The sequence below is a fragment of the Tenrec ecaudatus genome, chromosome 2 (assembly GCF_050624435.1).
Source record: "Tenrec ecaudatus isolate mTenEca1 chromosome 2, mTenEca1.hap1, whole genome shotgun sequence".
In the NCBI taxonomy this organism is placed as follows: Eukaryota; Metazoa; Chordata; class Mammalia; order Afrosoricida; family Tenrecidae; genus Tenrec; species Tenrec ecaudatus.
In genome coordinates this window covers 213,973,786-213,997,165 of record NC_134531.1, presented here as the reverse complement: position 1 = coordinate 213,997,165, position 23,380 = coordinate 213,973,786, and the positions used below count along the sequence as shown (strand labels likewise).

At 46.9% G+C, this 23,380-nt stretch overlaps 1 protein-coding gene across 1 annotated transcript in view; it reads right to left on the bottom strand.

Annotated features, from left to right (window-relative positions):
• Positions 1-23,380, bottom strand: part of DSCAM (DS cell adhesion molecule) — a 646,922-nt gene that overhangs the window by 12,158 nt on the left and 611,384 nt on the right. The window contains exons 30-32 of the mRNA XM_075542914.1: positions 19,755-19,904; positions 9,545-9,742; positions 7,647-7,949 (exon numbers count right to left, since the gene is read on the bottom strand). Coding sequence (XP_075399029.1) covers positions 7,647-7,949; positions 9,545-9,742; positions 19,755-19,904 — 651 coding nt within the window. The remainder of the gene's footprint in view (positions 1-7,646; positions 7,950-9,544; positions 9,743-19,754; positions 19,905-23,380) is intronic.

The window sequence follows — 23,380 nt, the reverse complement described above, 5'->3', positions numbered from 1 at the left end:
CTGGTTGACTACAGTAACATTTGTACCAGGGCTGGTACCGGAGAGGGTTGAGGGATATGAGGGAAGCCTCGATGAGATGGACTGATAAAGTAGCAACAAGAGACATGCTCTACTAAAGACCTCCTCATGCTCGATTAAGTGATGGGGCAGCGAAGAGGAGGCAAACCCTCCATGAGATGGCTTGGGGCAGTGGCTGCAACACCGAGCTCAACACAGCAACAAGGAGAGGATGGGGCACAAGTGGGTAGTGTTTCATTCTGTTGTGTCCAGGGTCACTGTCAGTTGGAACAGCACCCGAAAGCAATATGATCATGACCATAAAGCACAGGCAACATTTCATTTTGCTATCCACCAGGTTGCATGATTTGGAGTCCACTTGATGGCAACTAATAACAGCATACAAGTATCCTAGGGTACCTGGTGCAGTATTTCTTGACATAAAAGATGATAAGAACAGGTTGGATAAATGCGAGTGCTAAGTCTGCATTTTAACCAGGTGTTTCTGGAGAGCAGTGAACGCTCCGTCACTATGGTGATCCTTTCTGCTTTCCTTAGTTACAATGGCATTTCGGAGATTTCTTGTTCTCTCAGGACACAAGAGGCCGGTTGCCTGTATGGGAACAGCTGCCTCCTCCCCTTTGACTACCAGCTAGAGGGGTTTATGCAAGCTTGAACTCCCCAGCAATAAAAAGTGAACCCCAATAAGTCAACAACACAAAAGGGTGAATCATCTGGGTCTAGAAGGTAAAGACAAGACAGACTGAGCAAGAGACTCCATCCTTGAGAACGCAAGGTGACAGACAAGGGCTCAAACCACAGCGACACAGTAAACCTTTGAGGAGGTGAATGAGTTCACAGGCCCATGTCCAGCTGGTGCCCCTTGTGCAGGAAGCAACTCCTGTAACCAGGCAGAGGGCAGAGGTGGGAGGAGGCAGCTGCAAGAGCTCCGTGGAAACACCTACTACACTCTTCTCTCCTGCAAATGGGCTTCGAGTTTCAAGGCCGGGGCTACTCTGCACAGGTGCACCATTACTGCATGGATCCGAGGGACATCTACTGAGGACAAATAGCGGATGCCGGAAAGCCTTTAAGCAGATGAAACTGTGAGGACCAGCAGTGGGATTTGGTTTTGCAGAGGGACCTGAGAGAAGAGCGGTGCATCCACACTGGTAGGACCACACGGAGAGGGTGTGAACAGCAACACGTGCAGGCTTTATTGAATGACCCCAGGGCCCCTCAATCAGGTGGGAGTGGTTAAAGTTTACACAGGGTGGTAAGGAACTGGTGGTGCGAGAGTCAAGCGCTGAGGGGCTAAGCAAAAAAGAAAAGTGGTTCCAATCTACCCAGTAGCTCTGGGAGAAAAGCCCCGGCGATTGCTTGTGTAGTTATTACAGACGAGGAGTCCCTTTGGGGATGGTGCTACTCTTTCAGTGAGATTTGCTATGAGTCCGAAGCGACTGCATGGTACAAAGTAACAACAGCAATACGTGGCAGCCCAGAGGCACACCTCACCGTGTGATGGATGCCGATCTCATTTTCACCCCAACACACTGTTCTTTGCTCTTCCCACTTCCCACGCTGCCTGGGCTCTGTCTCAGCCTTTAGATCTCGGGAACTGACAGCTCACTTCTCCGGAGATGCTCGTCCTGACCATCCCTCCCAGGCAGCCCCGGGACCTCTCTCCCTGCTCCTCCTAATGCCGTCGCATGTCACACTTCCCATGATCTGAAACCGTTTTCTGCTTACTTGATTATTGTCTGTCCTCCTTTCAAGAGAGCCAGCTTCTGGATGACGGGATTGTTTACCTGTGGGTGCTGTCTACCTACCCCTCTATCTTCAGCTGCTAAAGCAGAGCAGGCTCCTTAGTGGGAACCCAATTCCTATATGGTAGAGGAGGGAGAGCCAGAGGAAGAAGCAGGGCCAGCTTTAGGAAGGGGGTAGACCAGAGCAACTCATGTGTGTGTGTACACAAGGGCACCTATGTGAGCTAGCATGTCTATGTATGTAAGCACGTACAGGTGTGTGTGTATATGCTTATAGGTAACAATAATACTAATACTTGGGGGAAAAAAGACCTTTCCATGGCTTATGGGATAACATTAATGACAGAAATTTCAAATTTCGAAATTGAGTTGTAATGATGTGTGGAAGGAGCTGGGGAAACACCTTCGGCCCGAGGCCGGGGGGCTAAGCCCAGGGAAGACCTGTGCTCTGCGGGGTTTTCAAGGGCTGACTTTTCAGAACCGGATCCCCAGGTCTTTCTGACAAGAGACCTCTTGGTGAACTGGAGCTGCCAGCCTTTCAGTTCACAGACAAGGGTTTCACCCGGAAGCTTTTGAAAGGGAAGGTAAGAGAGTGCAGGCAATGGGTGTGAGGGATAAATCCTTGAATCTCAGGAGACAGGGGTAGGAGACACTGAGCCAGTCTACCGCTGGAGCAGAGTCCCAGCCTCAGATCACAAGTGAGATGCAATGTAAATAGATGGGGGGCCAGGGAGCAGTATTTGGCAGTGAAGATTTCTGGAGTCTAATTCTGACTCGAGCTAACTCGTGGTAGCCGTGTAGACTCTGAGAGGGAAACTGGCATGAGTGCAATGGCCGTGAGGACCAGAAGGCCAGCTGTCGGGTGGCACCAAGCTGAGCAGAAGAGTGAGCTTGTCCCCGGTGAAGGAAACAGCCATGTCTGTGTGCCCCAGTGGCCTCACTCACTTCCTACCTCGTGATTAAACACGGACACCCAAGAGAGAATAGGTACACGGTATTCCTAGAGACTAAATTTAAATCCAATAACTGCTTCACATAGTAAAAGAAAAAAACCAACAAACAATGAATGCTGAGTTGATTCTGACTCCCAGGGACTCCATGCATGTCACAAAAGAATTCTGCCCCATAAGCTTTCCTGTGTCTCTGCCCAGACTGGATGGAAACTCACCCTTCAAGTGAAGGGTAGTATCTGTGTGTTCGCCCCAGGGACTCCATGTTTTCCACGGCCCTGTCACTCAGAGAATCAACAAGTCAGCACCAGACAGTGGCCATGTCCAGTTAGACAACCTCACACATACGTATGCTGGGAGGGGCTGATATGCAGTTTTTAAGCCTGGGTCCCCAGGAGTGTTTACATTCAGAGATGTGAAGGGATTCAGCCTTCCTTGCTCCTAGCCAATTAGGTTGCATATTTGAAGCTCTGGGTTGGTTTACGTAGCACCACTGGATCAAGCAGGGTAAACATCATGCATAAGCAGCGGTAATTCAAGAATGTTCGAAGGGGCTCAATACGCTAACTGAAACCAAGACTAGATACTCCATACCCTTCACGTTCTGGAAACCACCCTGAGCAAGAGGGGGAAGTAGAAGGAGGCTGTTAAACGTTACCACAATTCCTCAGAAAAGTGGCGAGTAGTTTTGTTTGTTTGTTCTTAAAGAATAAAGTAATCTTTGCTCATTGGGGTGCAGGAGTCAGGGCATTGGATCATATATGAAATGTGCAAGGGTGAAAGTGCATTAAATCTAAAATTCAGGTTTTATTAGAAGCCTAAAGCTAGAGTCTGAACCCAGCCTCGGTGCTGATGAGTCATGTACACCGCGTTGGGAGTTGTCCCTATCTGGGAAGAGTTAAACACAAGAACAGGGAATAAATGGCTGTGTCTAAAGGTAGCCTGATGATGGAGCAGGCTTAAATAGCCTCATAAATTTCATCAATGCCATCTAATAACTGCATTATGTGAACCCACTGGTCAGTTTCATATTCAAGGATATTTATGAAGCACCCAATATGTTCCAGAAACAATGCACGGTATATGTCATCAATACCATGGATTCATTTGAAAATGTTCCTTGAGTCTTTACTATGTTTCTGGCAAAAGAGCTGGATCTTTTAACATTTAACACAACCCTTGTCTTCAGAGAGCTTGAAAGTAATGCTGCTACCCGAAACAGGCATAAAAACAGGATTATTAAAAAGAAAAAGAAAAGGTTTCGTGTTGGGCACAATGATATCCAGAGATTTGGAAGATTATGAATCAGATACTGACTGCTAACATCTAGAACCAAGAGGGAACACAGGTGAAGAATTTGATATTAATGCACAGTTTAGAAATCTGCTAATTCTGACATCGCCCGGAGGCACACATGATACATTATAACTATGTATTTTGTTCCCACCATTGGACATAGTTGTAAAGGAGCAACCGGAAGGCTCTTAGAAGAGGGGAATGTTTTTGTGAAGCATACTCACAGTTCAGTAAGAATCCAGTCATCTAGGGTAGACAACACAAAGCTTGCAGACATTAGAATTAAAAAAAAATTAAAAAAGATCTACTGCCTCAAGTTGTAACGTAATTTCATTCCAAATACTATACCCAGACTCTAGAAACTACCGAATTGTGATCTTTCCATTGTTGTGATTCAGAACCACATCATGAAGAAAGTTTAAACTTTTAAAATGCTAATGCAACAACAGGGAAAACATGTCACCCGAATGAAACATTAAACCTGGACTTATTCAAAAACAGCACAAAGGAGGACGAGCTGTGTCCGAAATCAGGTGGGGAGGGGGAAACTGTGACTGTGTCTCTCAGAGGGAAGCAGAAAGCACTCCAGTCAGGGACGCACAAGTGATGGGGCGGCTATCCCATCAGGGTTTCACCGGCTACTGAAGAAAGAGAAATGAAAACCGGAAAGACGAGAGACGCCAGTAGCACAGCTGCAGATGGCCTGGGAGTCAGGTGGGGATCTCACAAGGATCACACAGCAACGGAAAGAGCAGTTGATATCGCTGAGCGTGTTGTCTATCTATGCTACATACACCTGACACCCCAACCCACTGCCACTGAGCTGATTCTGACTCATAGCAACCCTACACAACGTTTCTAAGACTGGAACTCTTTGAGGGACTGGAACGTCTCACCTTTCTCTCTCCTGGGAGCAGCCATTGAGTCAGTTAGGTGCCATTGAGTCTGTTGTGACCCATAGCGACCCCGCTGCACAAGAGAACACAACACAGCCTGGTCCTTTGCCAACCTCACAATTGTTCCTGGGCCTGAGACCATTGTTGCAGCCACTCTGTCAGTCCATCTCCTTGAGGGCCTGCCTCTTTTTTTCCCCTGTCCCTCCACTTTACCAAGCATGATGTTCTTCTCCTGGGACTGGTCTCTTCTGATAAGATGTCCAAAGTATGTAAGACAAAGCCCTGCCATCCATGCCTCCAGGAGCACTCTGGCCCTACTTCCTCCAGATTCGTTTGTCTTTCACATGAATAGACTCTTCTTTGGTAATCCTTATTGAATGTCCAACTTTGACATGCATGTGAGGCAACTGGCACGATTGGAGCTTGGCATGCCAACCGTGTGGCTAGCAGTGTCACGCCAACCCCACAGTGCCACTGGTGCTCGTTTCATACAAAAAATCCTCCCAAAAAACACTGGCATCAAGTCACACCTGATTAAAGATCCAAAACCAAACCAGATTGCCTTCAAGTCTATTCCAGTTCAAAGGCTATAAATATTCATAGAAGCAGATGGCCACATTGTTTCTCCCAAGGAGCAGCTCCTGGGGTTTGAACAATGGATATTCCAGTAAGCAATGGGGTGCTTAAGACCGTGGGACCAAGATTCCTTCCCCAGAAAATTAAATAACTCTCTGTCATCAAGTCAGTTTGACTCATAATGACCCTAAGGGGCAGGGTGGAGCTGCTTCTGTGCGTTTCTGATGTGCAGCTCTTTAGAGAAGTGGAAAGCCTTGCTGTTCTCCTGAGGAAAGGGGGCTGGTTTCAAACTGCTGATCTTACAGATGGCAGCCCAACACAGAACTACTATGCCACCAGGGCTTAAAACTAAACCAGAATCCAATGCCACGGCATCAGTGCAGAGTCATAGGGACCCCTCTGCAGGTTTCTGAGACTGTAGCTGTTAAGCCAGTGTAAAGTTCAGTCTTTCTGCTTGGGAGCTGCTGGTGGTTTTGAACTGCCAACCTTGCAGATCACCACCTAACATGTAACTATTGCACCACCAGGGCTCCAGAAACCCACACATAATAAACCCATTCTATAGATTGCAGAAACCAGAGTGGAATGAGGTGAAACATGCCCACAGACACATTTTCTCCTGTGACCACCTTGCCCGGAAGCTGGACACGGACACACACACACCACGACCACCACCACCACCAACAACAAAAAATCTCTAGCACTGAACTGATGTTTTTCTGCATTTGCCTTGCAAGTACAAACCAAAAAATACACATTGGAAATGAAAACACGCACCAATAACAGCTCATCCTCTCCCTTGAGGGGCTGACGGAATGAAAATAAATGAAGCTATCACTCTTTATTGTTTGCTGGCATGAATCTTGGTTTAGAAGATTAGTTCCAGGGTAGAAAATTCTTATTTCATACCGTTTTATGCATTGGTAGGGCTTATTTCATCTGGGCTCTGTGCCATTAAACCAAGGCATTGGCAGTAATTTAGAATGGAAGATAAATGTTGAAATGGGACCAATATACAATGGCTCAGAAAATGGGTACCTGGAAGAATACAATTGAGTTCAACAAGATTCGAAAGGCCAAGCCACCAGGAGAGTTGCAGAGAGCTCTTTGATGGGCAAAGGCGATTCTTCTGACGAGAATCCTAACTGCCTTGGGTTGGATTCCCTCGGAAGGTGTTTCGTTTGGACGACACACTGGTTTGCAAATATCTGCGTTGACACTTGAGAACTGTGTGTTTCCAAATGAACTGGCTTCTCTTGAAAGACTAGCCCATGCCACATTTTCCATTTCCCCTTGGGATCAGTTAAGAGGAAGTTTGCTAGAATCTTTTCTCTTTCAGTAGTCCATGAATTCTATGAAAGTTCATATCCCCATCATTCTGATTTGCCCCCTACTCTCAATCCCCCTTCTCTCATTCCTGTTACCTGCCATGGCTTGTGGGCCTTAGTGTTTGGACCTCCCATCCCCACCCCCAGAGGACTTATTCAGAATTGAGTCAAAGACCAAAACTCCTGGTCAACTTACTGGTCAGTTATGGTCACTTTAGGCAGCACTTTAATATACAGTCCCAAACACAGGTGAATTCCTTCATCTTTCAAAGCCCGGTGGTGGCAGTTTTAGAACCCGTCCTTCCCATTGTGATGTCCTCTTCGCCTGGGTCCCTACGAGCCCTATACAGAAACTAGGGCAAAAGGGATTCTCTTCCGTTTCCAGGATCAGCCTTAAAAATGATCCACCAGCTCTGTTTTGTGGCTCTCGAAACATTCAACCCTAGACCCATGCAGCCACGACAGGTGCACTGCGCCCTGCAGAGACCTCCGGAGAGAAGTGTCACCACCAGCTCCAAGTTGACATGTGAGTGCACCCTTTTGGCAGTGATTCCTCCAATCCCAATGAAACTTCCAAAGGGGACACTGTGTGGAGCAGCAAGGAGTTGTCCCATCAAGCGCCGACCTCATTTCAGATTCACAAAAATGTCATTGTTGTGTAAAGGCTATAACCAAGGGAGTGGTTTGCCATCTAGCAAGACACACACAAAATGCCCAACCAGGACACCAAAGAAGCCTCTTTGAAAAGCAACAGTAATTGAAGAAGTGAATGTTCCTAAACCATGTCATCCCTCCCCCTCCCCCATTATACGCACACAAATCAATTCCTCTTCTCACCTGGCCGGTGTGCCTTTGGAACGGCCATGTTCATCACTCTTCCTCCATCCTGAGGCTTGGGAGGTGATGCAGTAAACCTGCAGATCCCCGATTCGGAAGGGGTGCTGGAGGTCAGACTGTCTGTGTACTCGTTAGTCCCTGCCGTCAACTGTTCGGACGACGTGTCCGATATGAAGCACTCTGTGATGGTGAATTTGGCGTGCCTCAACTGTTCTTCCAGCTTGGCGTGCTCGTAGGCCCTGGCAAGTTCTTCGTAAGTGGACGAGGCACTTTCTGTGGAGACCATGCTGCTTCTCGCTCGATCTAGGCCGTGCAAAAGAGAAAACACAATGATGACCTAGTCCCCTTAAGTTTGAACTACCTGGACTATCCGTTCTGGCCACTGAATGTCTGTAATCAGCCAGGGGTCTTGACTCTGAGCGGAGGAATCTGTCTGTCAATCAAGAAGCTGGCTTCATAAGCCACGACAACATGACCCCTGAATCCTGCGCCCCTCGCTGCAGTCAGTTGTCCCTAGCTTAGGACATTTCCATAAATGAGTAAATTCACTCTTATTTTAAAGAAACAAAACCTGCATGTAGTTAAACCAACTGGGAGTGTGGCATAACTGTACTGCGGTACCTTTTCCCTATTCTGACTTGCAAATTGATCGATACCATAGAGGCTGCTTAATTGGCATGAATGATTGGATTTCTATGGTTCAGCTCCCCTGGCCTTAGGCTAGGGGACGGAGGACGTGACCATGGTTAGAAAGGAAGATGTGAGTTTGCACATAAATTTTCCACTAGGCAGACTGGTTGGGGCTCCTGGGACTCCTCCCAGGGGGTTCTGGACAGACTGCCCTATGCAAGAAACAGAAAATAGCTCAAACAGAAGCAAATGTGCTTTTGAATCCAGGCACTATCTTCTGGTTGGGAGAGCTGTGCAGTGGAAGCCCACAAAAAAGTTCTGCAGTCACCTCAGTGAAACTCTGAGATTCTTCAAAGAAGAATTAACAGCCATAAAAATAAATTTACATGGTGACGTTCCACTTCTGGAACACTGTTTTTGAAGTATATCATCAAGAACAAAAGAAAAATGAGTATTCAAATTCCCTACAGCTATTAGGTTCAGATGTGATTTCTTTAAAAAAAATTTAGGTGTGTGGGGGGGGGTGCAATCCAGTGCTATTCTTAGGCCTTCTCTCTTCTTAGCAGTGCAATCTTGGTGCTTGATGACATAGACACTCGATGACTTACCTTATAATCAACCCGTTTAATTGTCAAAAGGATCAACCTATGTGCCCTATAGAGGGTGCTATGACCTTGTCACATAACTTCCAGTGCAGTATCATAATCTTGGAGATGGCATCGGGTTATACTCCCCTGAGGATAGCCAGGAATTATTGTCATTGTTCAGGTGCATGTAAAATTCCTCTAGGAGAAAGTAGCCTGACATTCAAGCCACTTGCAAAATAGATACCATTGGGGTCTGTTCTGCAGAATTCATTCAGCTCTGGATGCAAAGGCTAAACAGCTGTGTTGGTAGCTCTTAGGTAAATTGCTTTAAGCAGAAAATAAAACAAAATCAGTTGTTGAATGTATTGCAACTCACAGTGACCCTGACCCATGTGGGCAGAGTTCTGTTGTGTGGCAGGTTCTGTTCAGAGGGATTTCAATAGTTGATAATTTGGAAGTACCTCCAGATGGGCTCTCACTGCCAGCCACTCATTAGCAGCTTGAATGCTTACCCCTTTACACTTCCCAGAAATTCCAAGCTTTAAAAGACAGTAAGTTAACAAACAATGAAAAAATACAAACAGCCCCCCAGGAGTCCCCTAGAGAGACCCACAGCTCATGGTGTGGGCAAGTGCAAGGTCAGGGTCACCCAGACCAAGGAGGAGGAGTGCTGGTCCATACCTGTGTCCTGGGAGGGGCTGACGCTGTAACTGTCGCTCTCCTTGTCCACTGACCCTGCAGCCCTCGGTGTTGGCAGCCTCCAGTCCGTGGTGAGAGTGTGTGCTGAAATGGTGGGGTGGGGTCTGTTGAGGGTCCACTGGCTGGCATACCGGTTTCTCGCTGTTGGTCCGGCTTTTGCATTCCTCCTGGTGGTTGGATCTGTGAAGATTCAAGTCTAAAGTCTGTCTTGTTTCGAGATTTGCACGGCTGTTCACGGCTGAGAGGAGTTCCCCCATCTAGTCCCACCACTCGCCCCCTCCTTGATTTCTCCCTGCCTAGAGTCCGCTTCTCCTTTCTTTTATGGTGTGAAACACTCACCAGATACTTAAGTTGCTTCGAAACCATGATGATCTTACATGCCACCTTGCCTGCTCCGGTGCCACCCTTACAATTGCTGATATGTTTGAGTCCACTGTTACAGCGATGTGTCAACCCATCTTCTAGATGGGTTCTCTCGTTTCCCTTGCTTCTCTACTCTACGAACCACGGTGTCCTTTTCTAGCAATTGGATCAGACGCTTACACATTTAAACACTCAGTAGGAGAAAGAATATTAGATTTGGACCAAGAAGCTCTAGGTTGAAGCTTTGCTCTTGGCTCTAAATAATTTTGTGTCCCAGGGCTCATCTTTTAAACTCCCCACGCATCTCCATCTTTGTAAAATGAGCAAGCTCAGCCAAATATGCTGCGTCCATTCTAAGGTTCTTCTACCTCAAGATGCCCCCTGTACTACTGTCTCACGTGCACTTGTCTCCAAGCACAGCAGGTGCCAGCAAGTCAGACGAGCCTGGGGGTGACACTGTGCATTCAGAGTACCGCTATGCTCCCTAGGATGCTCAGCCCCTGCAAGTCGACCTTCAGCACCATCTGAAAGGTGGTCTTTGCTGGCTTTTAGCCCCAACCTTTCTATTAATAGTCAGGTAAGTAACCATTTGGTGACCCGTGAAGTCAGTCCCGTTGTCTCAAGTGTGATCGTCCTATGCTTTAGCTAAATTGCAAGCACTGAGAGCAGAAGGACCACACCTTTTGATTCCAGGGCTTCTAGGCATGGTGACCAGATTTTAACATCGGTGAAGCGGGACACCAGTGGGACACCATTGATAAAACTCATATCCTGGCGAAATAGCCACATGGCAGCCAAAAACCGTACACCCTAGCTTGTCGTGCATTCTTTCCAAAAATCGGGACTTTTTAAAAACGCTGCGGGACAAATTGTTAAAAAGCAGGATGTCTGGTCACCTTACTTAGAGGCCTTTGCATTTGGTAAAGTGTATCTTCAATGGAATTTTCCTAACTTTGATAAAGGTGACTTGGATTATTCAATCTGGAGAACAAATGGTGGTGGGCCATGCCTCTCTTACTCATCTGCCATGTGATAAAAGAGAAGGTTTATGCAAATAAGGGCTGGTGCCAGGTGGGTTTTCCTTGGGTCTGAAGCAAAGACACCAAATCCCATGGGAGGGACTAGGTTCTTTGCTATAAAAGTTGGAACACCTGGATTGGTTACCGTCGTTTATATTCCGTGTGTGTGTGTGTGTGTGTGTGTGTGTGTGTGTGTGTGTGTGTGTGTGATACTGTGGAAAGGGAAGAAGCTCTGGAATGATATTTTTTGCGGCTTTATCCTCACGCCCACCTCAGATCCTGGATGAGTCTTTCCCACTTTTGAATCCTCTGCTTCCCAAGGAGGAACCTCAACAGTTACATTTTAAAATGTCTGATCACGTCTAAGCACAGTCGCTTGTGCTGACAGATGTGATGGACGCTTACAGCGCAGTGATCCCAAGTCGCCCGTGTGTGAAACGCGGAAGGTGCCGCTTGAACATTTAAGCTAAGTTATAAGCAGCCTTAAGACAGCAGAAGCTTCTCTGACATAAACCACTTCGAATGTTATCAGCCACTACCTTGTTGTAGACCCCCTTGCTTTGTTGGCACAGGATATGACATAGCTCCTAGGGGATCTACGTTAACAAGTACTGAATGCGCACCCCCGGCTCTGAGCCAGTAGTGAGTCTCCTTTAGGCAATATGTGCTGGACACTCCTGAAGATCACGGCTGTCTGAGGTCAGAGGCCTAAACTACATAGCACTGCCAGGCTTTTTCTCTGCCAATGAGAGCAGCGTGGGCGCAGGTAGACACTCTTCCAGATGAATCTATGAACCTCTCTGAAGAGTGAGATTCTGCTGGAAATTCTGCCCCCACCCCCAATGCCCACCTTAGACCCCAGCTGCAAGCTACCTCCTCTCCTCCCATGTGCTGCGGTCAATCATCCTGCGGTCAATCATCCCTCCTTAGACCACTCACTAAAAGCAAGCATCCCAAGGCTGGGGATTTAAACCGCCACACTGCACTAACTTTACCCAACTCTGACTCCTTAGGTCGCAGTCAATGTCTTGGCATCTTAGCTGTGTGCTATGCTATGGCCACTTGGCATTAAACAACATGAGTTTATGCTGAAAAACCTGAATGTTTCTCTGCTTACGTTCACAAAATCACACAGGGCAACTGCTCAGCACGAATGAGGTAGCTGCATCCGAGAGGGTGCAACCCGTGGCATTGTGAACTCACCCAGCTATGTGCTCTTGAGGAGTCTGGAAGTGCCTCCCATGCAGGACATGGGGGTTCCTGTGCTGTACTGGGCCCATCCACTGAACCTATTGAAATGTCTCCCAGTGGTCAGATATCACCCAAGGTCACTTCATGGAGGAAGCAATAAAAGCTCAGGGAGAAGTGACAAAAGCGGAGCTCCAGGGAACCCACGGACAGAGGTCCACGATCGTTCGTCAGTTGACAGATGTGTCCTCACCTGGGGCAGCTGAGTTTTCCAAAACGCCCACATGACATTAATTCCTTTATCATTCCACGTGGGGGCATTAGAGGCTGGCACAGGTTAACCGGTGAAACGGCTTTCCTGTTTGCAAGTTTCTAGCCAGTGGACTTTGAACCTAATCCATCACTCGGTGAAGCTGGACGTGTCTTAAGATGGCAGGCAAATCAATGTATTTCAAGAATTCCTGGGCCATCACACACCTCGGTCTTGGTGCATACTCTCTGGGGCATTGATTTTAAGACTGATTTCATCCCTCACTTGCAAGGCTCTGCTGCAGAACTCCATTGGGAGGTTTTCTTTCTTGCTTGATTAGAATGTAAATGAGTGAGGCTGGTGTGCCAAGCTCTCTAGACAACAAGGTGTGAATGATAATTGCATCTGTCTCTGAAATGCTCCGAGAGAGGGCCTCAAAGAGATAGAAAAACATTATCCTGGGTAGGAGGCGAAATGTCTTCCAGGCACTATCGACTTGATAAGTGGAGCTTAAACAAGTGGAGCTTGTTATTTAAATGCTAATGAATCTTTTCCAGAAAATTACCCAGCTCCTTGCAGGAGTTTGGAGGGTTCGATCTTTATTCTTCTTGAAGTTTGCCATTATCGCCCTGGGTCATTCTGAGCAGGCTTATTGCTGGTAAGGGTGCTTGGAGGGGCCAGTTCTATAGTAAACTTTCTAAGGATTTCCATAAATTTACCCAGGATTTTACATAAACTATGAGGGTTCTCATCTACTCCCCACCCCCACACACACTCCCAATCCCCCACTGGGGAAGTAGGGCCAGGTAATCTGCTTCTGAAAGGTCACAGGCTTGAACAGCCTCTGGAAGCTTCTACTCTGTGGACTCGGCATAGTCACAGGTAGGGATCGGCTTGATGTCAACTAACACATCCATCATTGTTCTCGCATCATTGCAACCTCAGTTGTGGGTCATTCTGAGTTGGCTTGTTCCCGCTGAAGGCTCTAAGAGGGGCCAGTTCCAACGATCTACTTCAAGGTCGTGCTCACCCATCATTGCCACTGAGTCGAGGCAGGCTGGCAGTGACCCAGGCAACAGGGTAGAACCACCCCTGTGAGTTTCTGAGACTGAAACTCTTTGTGGGGGTAGATAGCTCCGTCTTTCTCCCTTGGAGTGGCCGATGGTTTCCAAGTGTTGAGCTTATGATTAGCAGGTCCTCGTGGAGCCCCTACACCACCAGGGTCCCCACTTCATGTAAGTAATTTTCTCAACCCCCTACATGCCTCACCTTTGTCCCACGGGCAGAGACCATTACTCCCATCGGCAAAATTTTTTACTAAGAATGTCCCACTGAGAGGAGCCCTGGTGGGGTAGTGGTTACCTGTTGGGCTGTGATCTGCAAGGTCAGCGGTTCGAAACCACCAGCTGCTCCTTGGGACAAAGATGGAGCTTTCCACTCCTGTAAACAGTACAGTCTTAGAAACTCATAGGGACAGTCTTCCCTGACCTATACAGGGTCACTATGAATCGGCATCTACTTAGTGGCTGTGAGTTTGTTTTGTTTTGTGTTTTGGTTTTTTTTGTCCCACTGAGGACATCGTAGGGTGGAGCTGCATGTGTCAGCTGCTATACAAATCTAGATGGCTCAAGTTACTTTTGTTCGTCATCCCCACTTTTTCTAGATGAAGACAGCTTCGCCAATGGCCTTGGGATGCTGAAATATAGGTCATGATATCCGTTCCTTTGAACCGTACCGATGGTTCTACTCTGCTCTGGACCAGCATCCTACAGGGGAAATTGTTTTTGTATGTAGAATACTGGAACATAAATTAAAAAAAAATTAACTAGGCTTTGGGGAGCTTTTGTTTTGTTTCCAACTAAACTATTCTGTCTGATTGCTCCTGAAATAGCAACTAATATATAAATTACTGAATGGAATCAAAGTCATATATATGTCTATATAAACACATGGAAGAGGTTACTGAATGGCATCAAAGCAAAATATATGTGTGTATATATATTTATATATACACTCTATGCATATATACATGTATATATTTTACTTTGCAGATAAGTATTGTGGATTTACTGCTACAGCATGTAAAGCACTACTAGTTTCCACAACATGCTAGTGAAAAGAAAAGTCATGATGAGGTATAATGTCTGCTAGAGCCAATAAGTTATATAGTGAGTAATATAAAGCACAATTGGCATTTCAACAATGGGTCAGACCCTTAGTTAAGCTTCTGCTCATGGAATCAAATTATTTTATTTGGCCTGAGTTTGGGATGGGTGAGTGGTTCATGGGGTTATAAACTATGTTATGTGATCTAAGATTGTGATCCTGATATTAATTTGACTTTCCTCCTCAAGCTATTGGCTTCTGTATCCATTGTCCACAGAGAGGCTGAAGCTAGCAGATCTAGATATTCCTGTCATTTAATTGATAAATGCTTCTGCACTGGGGGCTCTTCAACCACATCCATTGGTCCCCTCGCCCCAGTACCCCCTCTAGCACCATTCTGAGAGACTGAATCCATGCTGTAAGCTCTTCTTATTTAATAACTATTTAGAGTCCATTCTGTGGTCACTGCAATCTCTTTAAGTAACATCGATGCTAGTCTAAGGAAATATGGGAGTGGTTGAGAGCAGTGCTTTGGATAGGCTGCCAAAGTGTGAAGCCCTGTTTCACCACAAACTGGCTCGTTAGCCATGGCCAAGTGCCTGAAGCTGAGGTGCCCAATTCCCTCATCGCTGAGACCAGGTTGGTGTCAGCATCCACTTTTAGAGCTCTTGCAAGGAAGATTCACAAGCTCGAACTTCTAAAGCATGAGAGTGTCTGGGGAGAGTTCAATAGTGAGACTTTGCTCTAGAATAATACACACTCAGCAAGGGCAGGAGCACGTCCTGAGTGTACTGGAAAGATGTGTGTGTCAGAAATTTGGGGATTTGATGCAGCGGGCTAGAAATTCCATTAAGAGAATTTGACAGAAAAATATCCAGGAAAATCATAAAACTGGATTCTGGAGAACATACAGGATGCCTAAAGAAACGGAACACTATAGGTGGGCAGGAGCCACGTCCTACTCGTGTCTGTCCAGTTGCTTAGGAATGCTCTTTGCATGATATGTGGATGGATGGGTGGGTGGATGGAAGGGTGGATAGGTAATTCCCAGGTTCATAGAACAAAAAATAACAGGTCAGAGCTAATTGATACTTGTTACTTCACAATGTGTCTTCATTCTTTTGCATATGTTGATGTAAAATTGTATTTAAGTTCTCATTGGTAGTGAGTTCTTCAGCAAGTACCTCAAATTGTGGTGAGGCGTGACTATGTACAAAAGCACTTCACAGAGTTCATGAAAAAAATGGATGAAAAGGTCAAGGACATTTTCCATGCACTGTTTGATGCCCTGGGTGCGAGCATTAAAGACACCTCACTGTTGAGATGCTTGAGGTGATGACGAACAAAGAGAGAGGGGCTCAACTGAGTCTTATGTAAGCAACTAGTTAGATCTTTTTTCCTTCCCCTAGATTCTGCCTTAAGAACTTGACACTAGATCAATATTTTAAGGAGCTGTGCTAAATGCCTGATGTGTCATTTTGTGGCTCGGGCTGAGAACAGGGACATGAACTGAGTCCCAGATATTGGGAGCCCACAGGAGAAACCGAGAAGTGTTTTCACACGTCTGGAGACATAGTATATTGTTGCAATTTCTCCATTTGTGGCAGCTCGATGGCAGACTAATAAAATGCCTAGGAACATAACTTCTACACGCTAGTCATCCTAGTGGGCAAACAACATCTCCCAGCTGCTGTTCTTGCAATGAAGAGTTCCTATCATGGCAAACAGCCATCCCACAATTAGAACAATGCCCTTTTCAGGTGAGGAAAACCAAGGGCAAAAACTGAACTGATGCAGATTTGTCAACTGCAGTGAGAAGGGAGAAGACCTTGTCTCATGGGATGGGGTTGACAGAGGGGCACAGCCTGGAGGAGGTGAGCAGCCTCGGGGCATAGGAGATGACGGGGTGGGGGGTGGGAGGTGGGTGGGGGGGTCTGAACTAGAGAAGGGCTGCATTTGAGACTCTTGTGGCAACATTCTCCATTCTGCTTCCAGAATGGAATGCACCCAGTCTCTCAAAATGAGTTTCAGGGAATATTATTGAATGAAAAGTCTACTCAATGGTCTCCTTCTAGCACACGGTGTGCTACAGATGCTAAATGAATACTCTATTTTTTTAATCAGAGACTTGCATAAATTAGAGTAAATGTGTCTATTATGAATAAACATTATTATTGAGCGAAGTTCATCACAAATGGGAGAAGCATTGTTCCGTGCGTAAACTGCCTTTACTTCATTATAGTACTAGCAGAGCGCTACGCTCCTGGGGGCGGGGGAGGGGGTGGTGGGTAACCTGGAACTCCCAGAATGCAGTGTACACTAGTTAGTGACTTTGGCCTGCTAGGCCCTGCACGATCAGGCTCTCCCTCCTGCTCCATCCTCCTCCTCCTCAATGCATTCCAGGGCAGCTCCTGTCCCCCACACGCCTCAAAATCTTGGGAGTCTGGCCCTGGCTGCTTCCCTGCTCGCCTGTGAATCTTGGTTCAAGCTTTCTCCTCATTGGTGGCTTTCTCAGATGACCTGGACCTACGGGAGCTTCTTATTTCCCATTGCATTTATTTTCTCAATGACTCTTCACTATAGCTTGATGTCTTATTTTTCCAAGTACTTACTGAACAATAAGAGATGCTTTATTTCTTGCTTTACTGACCCAGGAGAGACTGAATATACAAATGACCAGACCATAAAGAAACATACAGCTCTGACCCACAACCCGCAGCAACCAGCCACAAAGTGGAACCATAGTCTGTGGCTACTAGTTGAGGAAGCAAAACGGCAATCCTTATAACAATGGGCTCCAAGTGGCCAGCACTTGATTAGTAAATAACAGTTGCCTTAATTTTTGTGCCCTTTCCAATTCAAGGTCAACCCCAAAAGCTATCCGTGTTCCCTGAGGCAATCATCTGCAACGCCTCGCTTCTCCAGCTTCCTCATGCACACAGCCTTCTATACGGCACCCTTCCCTCTTTTCCACTATAAAGCATCCCCACGTACTCGCCTGCTTTTGAGTCTCTGCCAAACCCTTGCCACACACCACAAGCCTGATGAAGTAGTCTCCATGTGTTCTCGTGCGGATGGCCTGTGTTGCTTCCCACACTGACTCCACTACTAGGAAGAAATAATGTCTTGTTGCATCTTGCTCATACTGTTGCATCTTGCTCATGCTGTGCTCCATCGCTGAGCACGGGCCCACAGGTCAAGGAAATGCTTAGTAAAGCTGCTGAATGTTACATGCGTGGAGTCGAAAGTCCCTTCCGCATGCTTGCAATACTTGAGCAGTGGGATCCATGTCGCGCCCTTCTCTGACCCGCCCACCTCCTTCCTATGTTCTATTCCGGTGGTCTGCGATGTCTGCTGGGGACCCAGAGACGTGTCTCTGTTCAGATTTTAAATGCCATAAGCGTGCTCTCCTCCTTCGTCTGAGCCCGAGCTTGCGGGAGGTGGGGTTCCCTGTGTGTCCTTGAGTGTCATGGCCTCTTCTCCCTTCTGGGTTATGCATTTACCACTAGCCCTAGTCCAGTTCTCTGCTCAATAAACCCTGGAAAGGAGGTGGAAATGCATGTTGCTTTTTCATCCAGCAAGGAGAGCCGCGGGAGAGCTACAGACTTGACAAGGATGCGGGACGAGGCACCTCTTTACCACAGGGGCAGGGGGCACAAGGGGCACTTCTTCCCATATTCCTCTGAAGCTGAGCCATTTCCAGTGGGTGGCATTTCTCAACATGGGGCTCCCAGGCACCAACATCACAATCATCTAGGATGCTTGTTACAATGCAGATTCCCGAGCCCCAACCTAGACCAACTGGATCAGGATGGTGCAGCCCTGGAATTGGCATTTTACACAGGACCCCTGGGTGATTTTGAGGCACACACCCCACTGTGGGGCACCAGTCCTGTGTCCTCTGCCTTTTGCTCTCTCCTGCGACTGCCCACAAAACTCCCACATTGGCTGCACCCCAGGAATGCTTGGGCCAAGGATCTGCTCTTGTCTGTCCCAGGCTCAACGCTTCCCAGAGGCAGGAGAGAAGGGCTCAGAGGCCCATCAGAGCCCAGGGTGGAGTCACTGAGATCACAATAGAAAGTCCAGTTTCTGGGGAGGATGAGAAAGGTCTAGAAGGTCTGAAGAGAAAGGCTCTCAGTTACACCCCTTCGCATGTCACAGTGTCACCAATGTCCCATTTTTGACCGGGCCAGTGACACCAAGGAAGGCAAGGTGGGAGGAGAGTGTAGAAAGAGATATAATGGAAGAATGAATGGCTCCTTTCGCACATTTTCTAAAGTAACTCGTCATGTGAAAGTCATTAACGATTCTAACTGTTCTCCCCAAAACTACAACCTTATACAACAGGCAACCTGTGGCACTTCACGGAGCGTGGCACGTTTCAGCCATACTTCACCAGAGAGGAGAATCGAGGGAGACTAGCTTTCAAGAGCAAAATATTTACTTTACTAATTCTAACACACTACTCTAGGAATGTAAATTTTAGCAAAGCGTGATTAGAGATTTAAAAGACAAACATCAAAGCTTTCAAAATGATAACAATCGGGACAACAATTTCTCAGTCCTTAACGAGGTTTAGGAACAATCTCAATTATGAAGAAACAAGAATATCTAATTAATAAGCTCTAGATGTGTATTAGGAAATTTAATTTCATGAAGTAATTGATTTCCATATATTATGGAGGCAAATATCCATAATTAAGCCCAACATAATTCCCAGGCTGTAATTTTTCTCCAACAGTTTCTTCAGCAGAAAAGTATAATAAGCTCTGAGGACAGACCCATCTAGGGCCGAATCTTGGGTTTGCTACTTATTAGACGTACAGCTTCAGGTTCTTTACCTAACCTCCCGGAGACTCGCCTTCTCCCGGATACAGCAAGGTCTCTAAGACTAGCTTTCCCCATGGGTTGCACAGATAATGAGTGTGAGAGCGCCTTTCTAGCCTGAAAGTCGCCCCGCAGTAGCCACAGGAATAATGTTAGCTGCCTTCCATGGGGGGTTGTCTAAATAACCAAACAAAAAATTACCTTACGCGGAAATGTCCAGTATTTTCTGGAGTAAATCAATACAAAGAGTTATTGGCTTGTAAGGACACACTTTGGATAACAGCGAAGACCCAACTGGATAACCCAATTTGAGATGCTAGTATATCCAATTGTTTCTGAGGCAGAGGGCTGGGGAGCCCCAACATTTCTCTGGTGCGGGAAAGAGGCACTTTCAACAGTGACGGTGCCTACGCGGTTTTAAGTGTTGATAGTCACTCACTTGTTCCTGGGCGAGCATCTGAAACGTCCACCAATGGCCCCGTGGCCTGCGACACTGACTGGTAGTGCACCGTGTGGGTCACCGTCAGCGACTTCTGTTTAGCCGCCTCCCCAAAGTCGGCATCGGTCAACAAGACAGTCGAACGGTCGTCTGCAAAACAGACACAAATGCAGAAACCCAAGCACTTTTACTCCTCTCTGCTTCCATGCCAAACACTTGGATAACAGTGACAGTCAATGAATCCTTGGACTTTAAAAAAAAGGGGGGTTTCTCCTTAGGCACTTGTGCTATTGATAATAACAAGGACGATGGTCTTTGCTGCCGCCGATTTGGTCCCTAGCCCATGGTGACCCCATTCATAACGAAAGCGAACACTTCCTGATCCTGTACCATTCCCATGAGCCATTGTGGCATGGATGGTTGTGTTTTGTAAGGTTTTTCTGGGCTGATTTTCAGAAGTAGATTGCCAGGCCTTTCTTGCTAGTCTGCCAGAGTCTAGCAGCACCGCTGAAATGTAATCAGCGTCATGGCAACACACTAAGATCCACAGATGGATGGTGGCTGCACATGGGGTCAGCGGGGGACTCCCACATGGCTATGGGGAATTCTACTGTTGAGCCAATGTCTCCATAACAACAATGACCTCTTGGGAAGCAACAAAGCAACTAAAACACAAGCACTATATCAAGAGTGACCCTGGAATGTTAAAAGTTAAACATTGTGCTTTGGGGTTGGTTTGGGGAGCGGGAGTTATACAGAATACATAATGGACAGATTGGGTCATTTCTCTTCCTCCATGCTTAGTTCCATTTGGATTAACCAAACACTGAATTTCAGGGGTGTTGGGGGCTTGTTGTTCTGGTTATCCATTTACCTCTGTTTGGGATTCACATATTTACAGAAATCTAACTTGAGACATCATCAGCAATGCCAGCCCCACCCAGCCATGGGCCTAGCAGTCACCTTTTGCGACTGAGGATGTTTCATAGTACTAGAAAAACACCTCTGCAGTTCTCGTCTCTATGTGTATATATTGATATTATTTCTATAATACATATTATATGCACACAGACACACCTTATATACACATTTCTGTTGCTGACTTGCAACAACTTTACATGTATCAAAGCAGAACTGTTCCTCCACAGCGTTCTCAATGGCTAATTTTTCAGAGGGATATATCCAGCCCTTTCTTCCGAGGTACGTCGGTGGATTTAAATCACCCCTGTTTTGGTCAACAGCCAAGTGCCTCACTGTTTGTAGCACCCAGAGACTTCACCGTTCCCTACTAAACCTGGCATCATTTTTGGAGAAAGACAGGAAAAGATGAGGAGGTCAGCTTCCTCTATTGTAAAGGATTGGAGGAACGACCCCTGTCTCCCCACCTCCTTTGAGCTAGAATTACTCGAGGGCACCCTTTCCCTGATTCACCTTACAACGACTCGCAGTCCTGCTGGTGTGGGCACAGGAAGGAGACACAGGGTAGAACCAGCTTTCCGTGGAACTCTGAAGATTACAGCATTCGCAGACAAGACTGTGCCGTGTGCTGTTATTTGGCTGCCTCGAGATTTTCATGACTTTGTTGTGATCAAGTCATTCTTTTAGACTTAAAACATAATTACTCTGAGAGGAGCTCTGTTCACATTTACGGATTTCAAATAAACTTTCAAGGACTGCAGCCCAGAAGATGCTCGCGTGAGCTTATCAGTGAGCTGGGCACACTCTCCGGTTTGCCGTGCCACCAGAACACCGATGTGGAAAGTCAACAACACCGCTAGACTACTGTGCCCAAAAAAGGCTCTGCGCAGAGTGAACCTTACAGAAATGCAATGACTCAGGCTCTGGCAGGAAAGCAAAGCCTCTCCAAGTGAGAATAAAGTGTCTTGGCAGAGAAGCTGAGGGAGGGCTCCAGTCTGCCACGGCGCGATGCAGATAGCTAGAGCGGACTCAGCACTGGACACAGGACCCCTCACAGGGGGCGCTTAGCTACAGCCAGGTGGCACCGACAGTTTGTGGTGCGGAACCTCACAGTGGTGCTTGGCGGTCTGCTTTGGTAAAGATTCAGAAAGGATTACGGCCCAGAGAACCCTATGGAGCAGTTCTACAGGGTACCACATGGGGTCGCCCTGAGTCCCAGTGGCCCTGTCAGCAGTGGGTTTTCTATAGACGCACTGACTTCCGCTGGGGCCTGGCTCAGAGGGTGCCTTCTATGGTCCCTAGAATAATGTTGAGAGGCTGAGGATTCTTCGCATCCCCCTGCTGAGAGCCTACCAGACTATCCGCAGGGCTAGGTTGCAAACTTTTAATGGGAAATCTCAGGTGCCTGTCAGTTTGTAATGTTAACCATTTATTCTGGCACCAAATTAATGGCCCTCGATTATTGGATTCTTCTTGTCAGAGCCCAGAGCATTTTAAAGTATCACATTTCTACTTCCCCAATAATTAGAAAATGCCATCGACCACCTGTCAGGCATCGCCAGGAGGTAAACGGCTCTTCATGACAGATGATCCTGGGTGGAGGGTGATGTATCTCCCCCTTACGGTCATTATTATGTAGAGAAGCATGGGCAGACCACCTCTGGGGTTAATGCAGCAGTGGCCAGCCTACTAGGCGACAATCTGCCAGTCACCAGGTGCATCGAACTCTATTTAAGAGCTAAACGTACACCTATTAACAAGCCTGGTGAGGAACACTTAGCCTATATCATAACCATATTAAAAGGTCGACAAAATTACATGTTGGCATTTGAGCTGATGCTTCAGGGAAGGTTTTAATTTTAATGTCCTCTCTATCAAACGAAATAAGAGAGTTCTCAGGGCTTTTACTGAAAAGAGAATTGAAAGAAGAACTTGGTACCTATCTGGGTGTGTGCACGTTATGATCATGGTCTGGGTTTTAGGCTGAGCTGTGCCTTCTCACAAGGGATGCGGTAGGGTGTTTACCATCCAGTGGGCTCCAACTTATCCCCACTCCGTGCACAGCAGAGTCAGATGTGACCTGGTCCTGTACCATCTTCACAAGTATCGGTCCATTGCTGCAGCCCCTATGTCTAGGGACCACTTTGGGCTTCACCGGCCTTATTCCAGAGCTTTGAATCTATTGAGGATGGTCAAAGAACTTAGCACGTAGGAGCCATTAGATCAATATTTCCCATCTGCCGGTCAGTTTGTTATGCCATGGTGGCCTGTGTACTGCTGTAATGAAGAAAGGACACTGCTATTTCAAATACCCGCAGCATCACTCACGGTGGGCAGACTTCGAGACTAAAACAGACTAGGAGGAAAGGTCTGTTCATCTGCTTCTGAAAATTAGCCAGGAAAACACAAACCCCGTGGAATGCAACAGAATGGCATCTAATGCATTGCTAGAAGCCGCATCTCCTAGGTAGGAAACACACCAAATCGCACAGTGGCGGCAGCCCTGGAATCTGGGGTGGCAAAGCTTGGGAGGACGGTGCAGGGCCAGGCAGCACGTCGTTCTGCTGTCTATGGAGTTGGGATAAATTGGAGGCAACTGGATGGCAATCCACAATCGGTCAGGACACCTTACCTGTGTTTTTTTAATCCATGGAAGGGAAGGCCAGGAGGGTAGGGATGGATGGAGCGTGGGAGACAAAGAGGGTGTG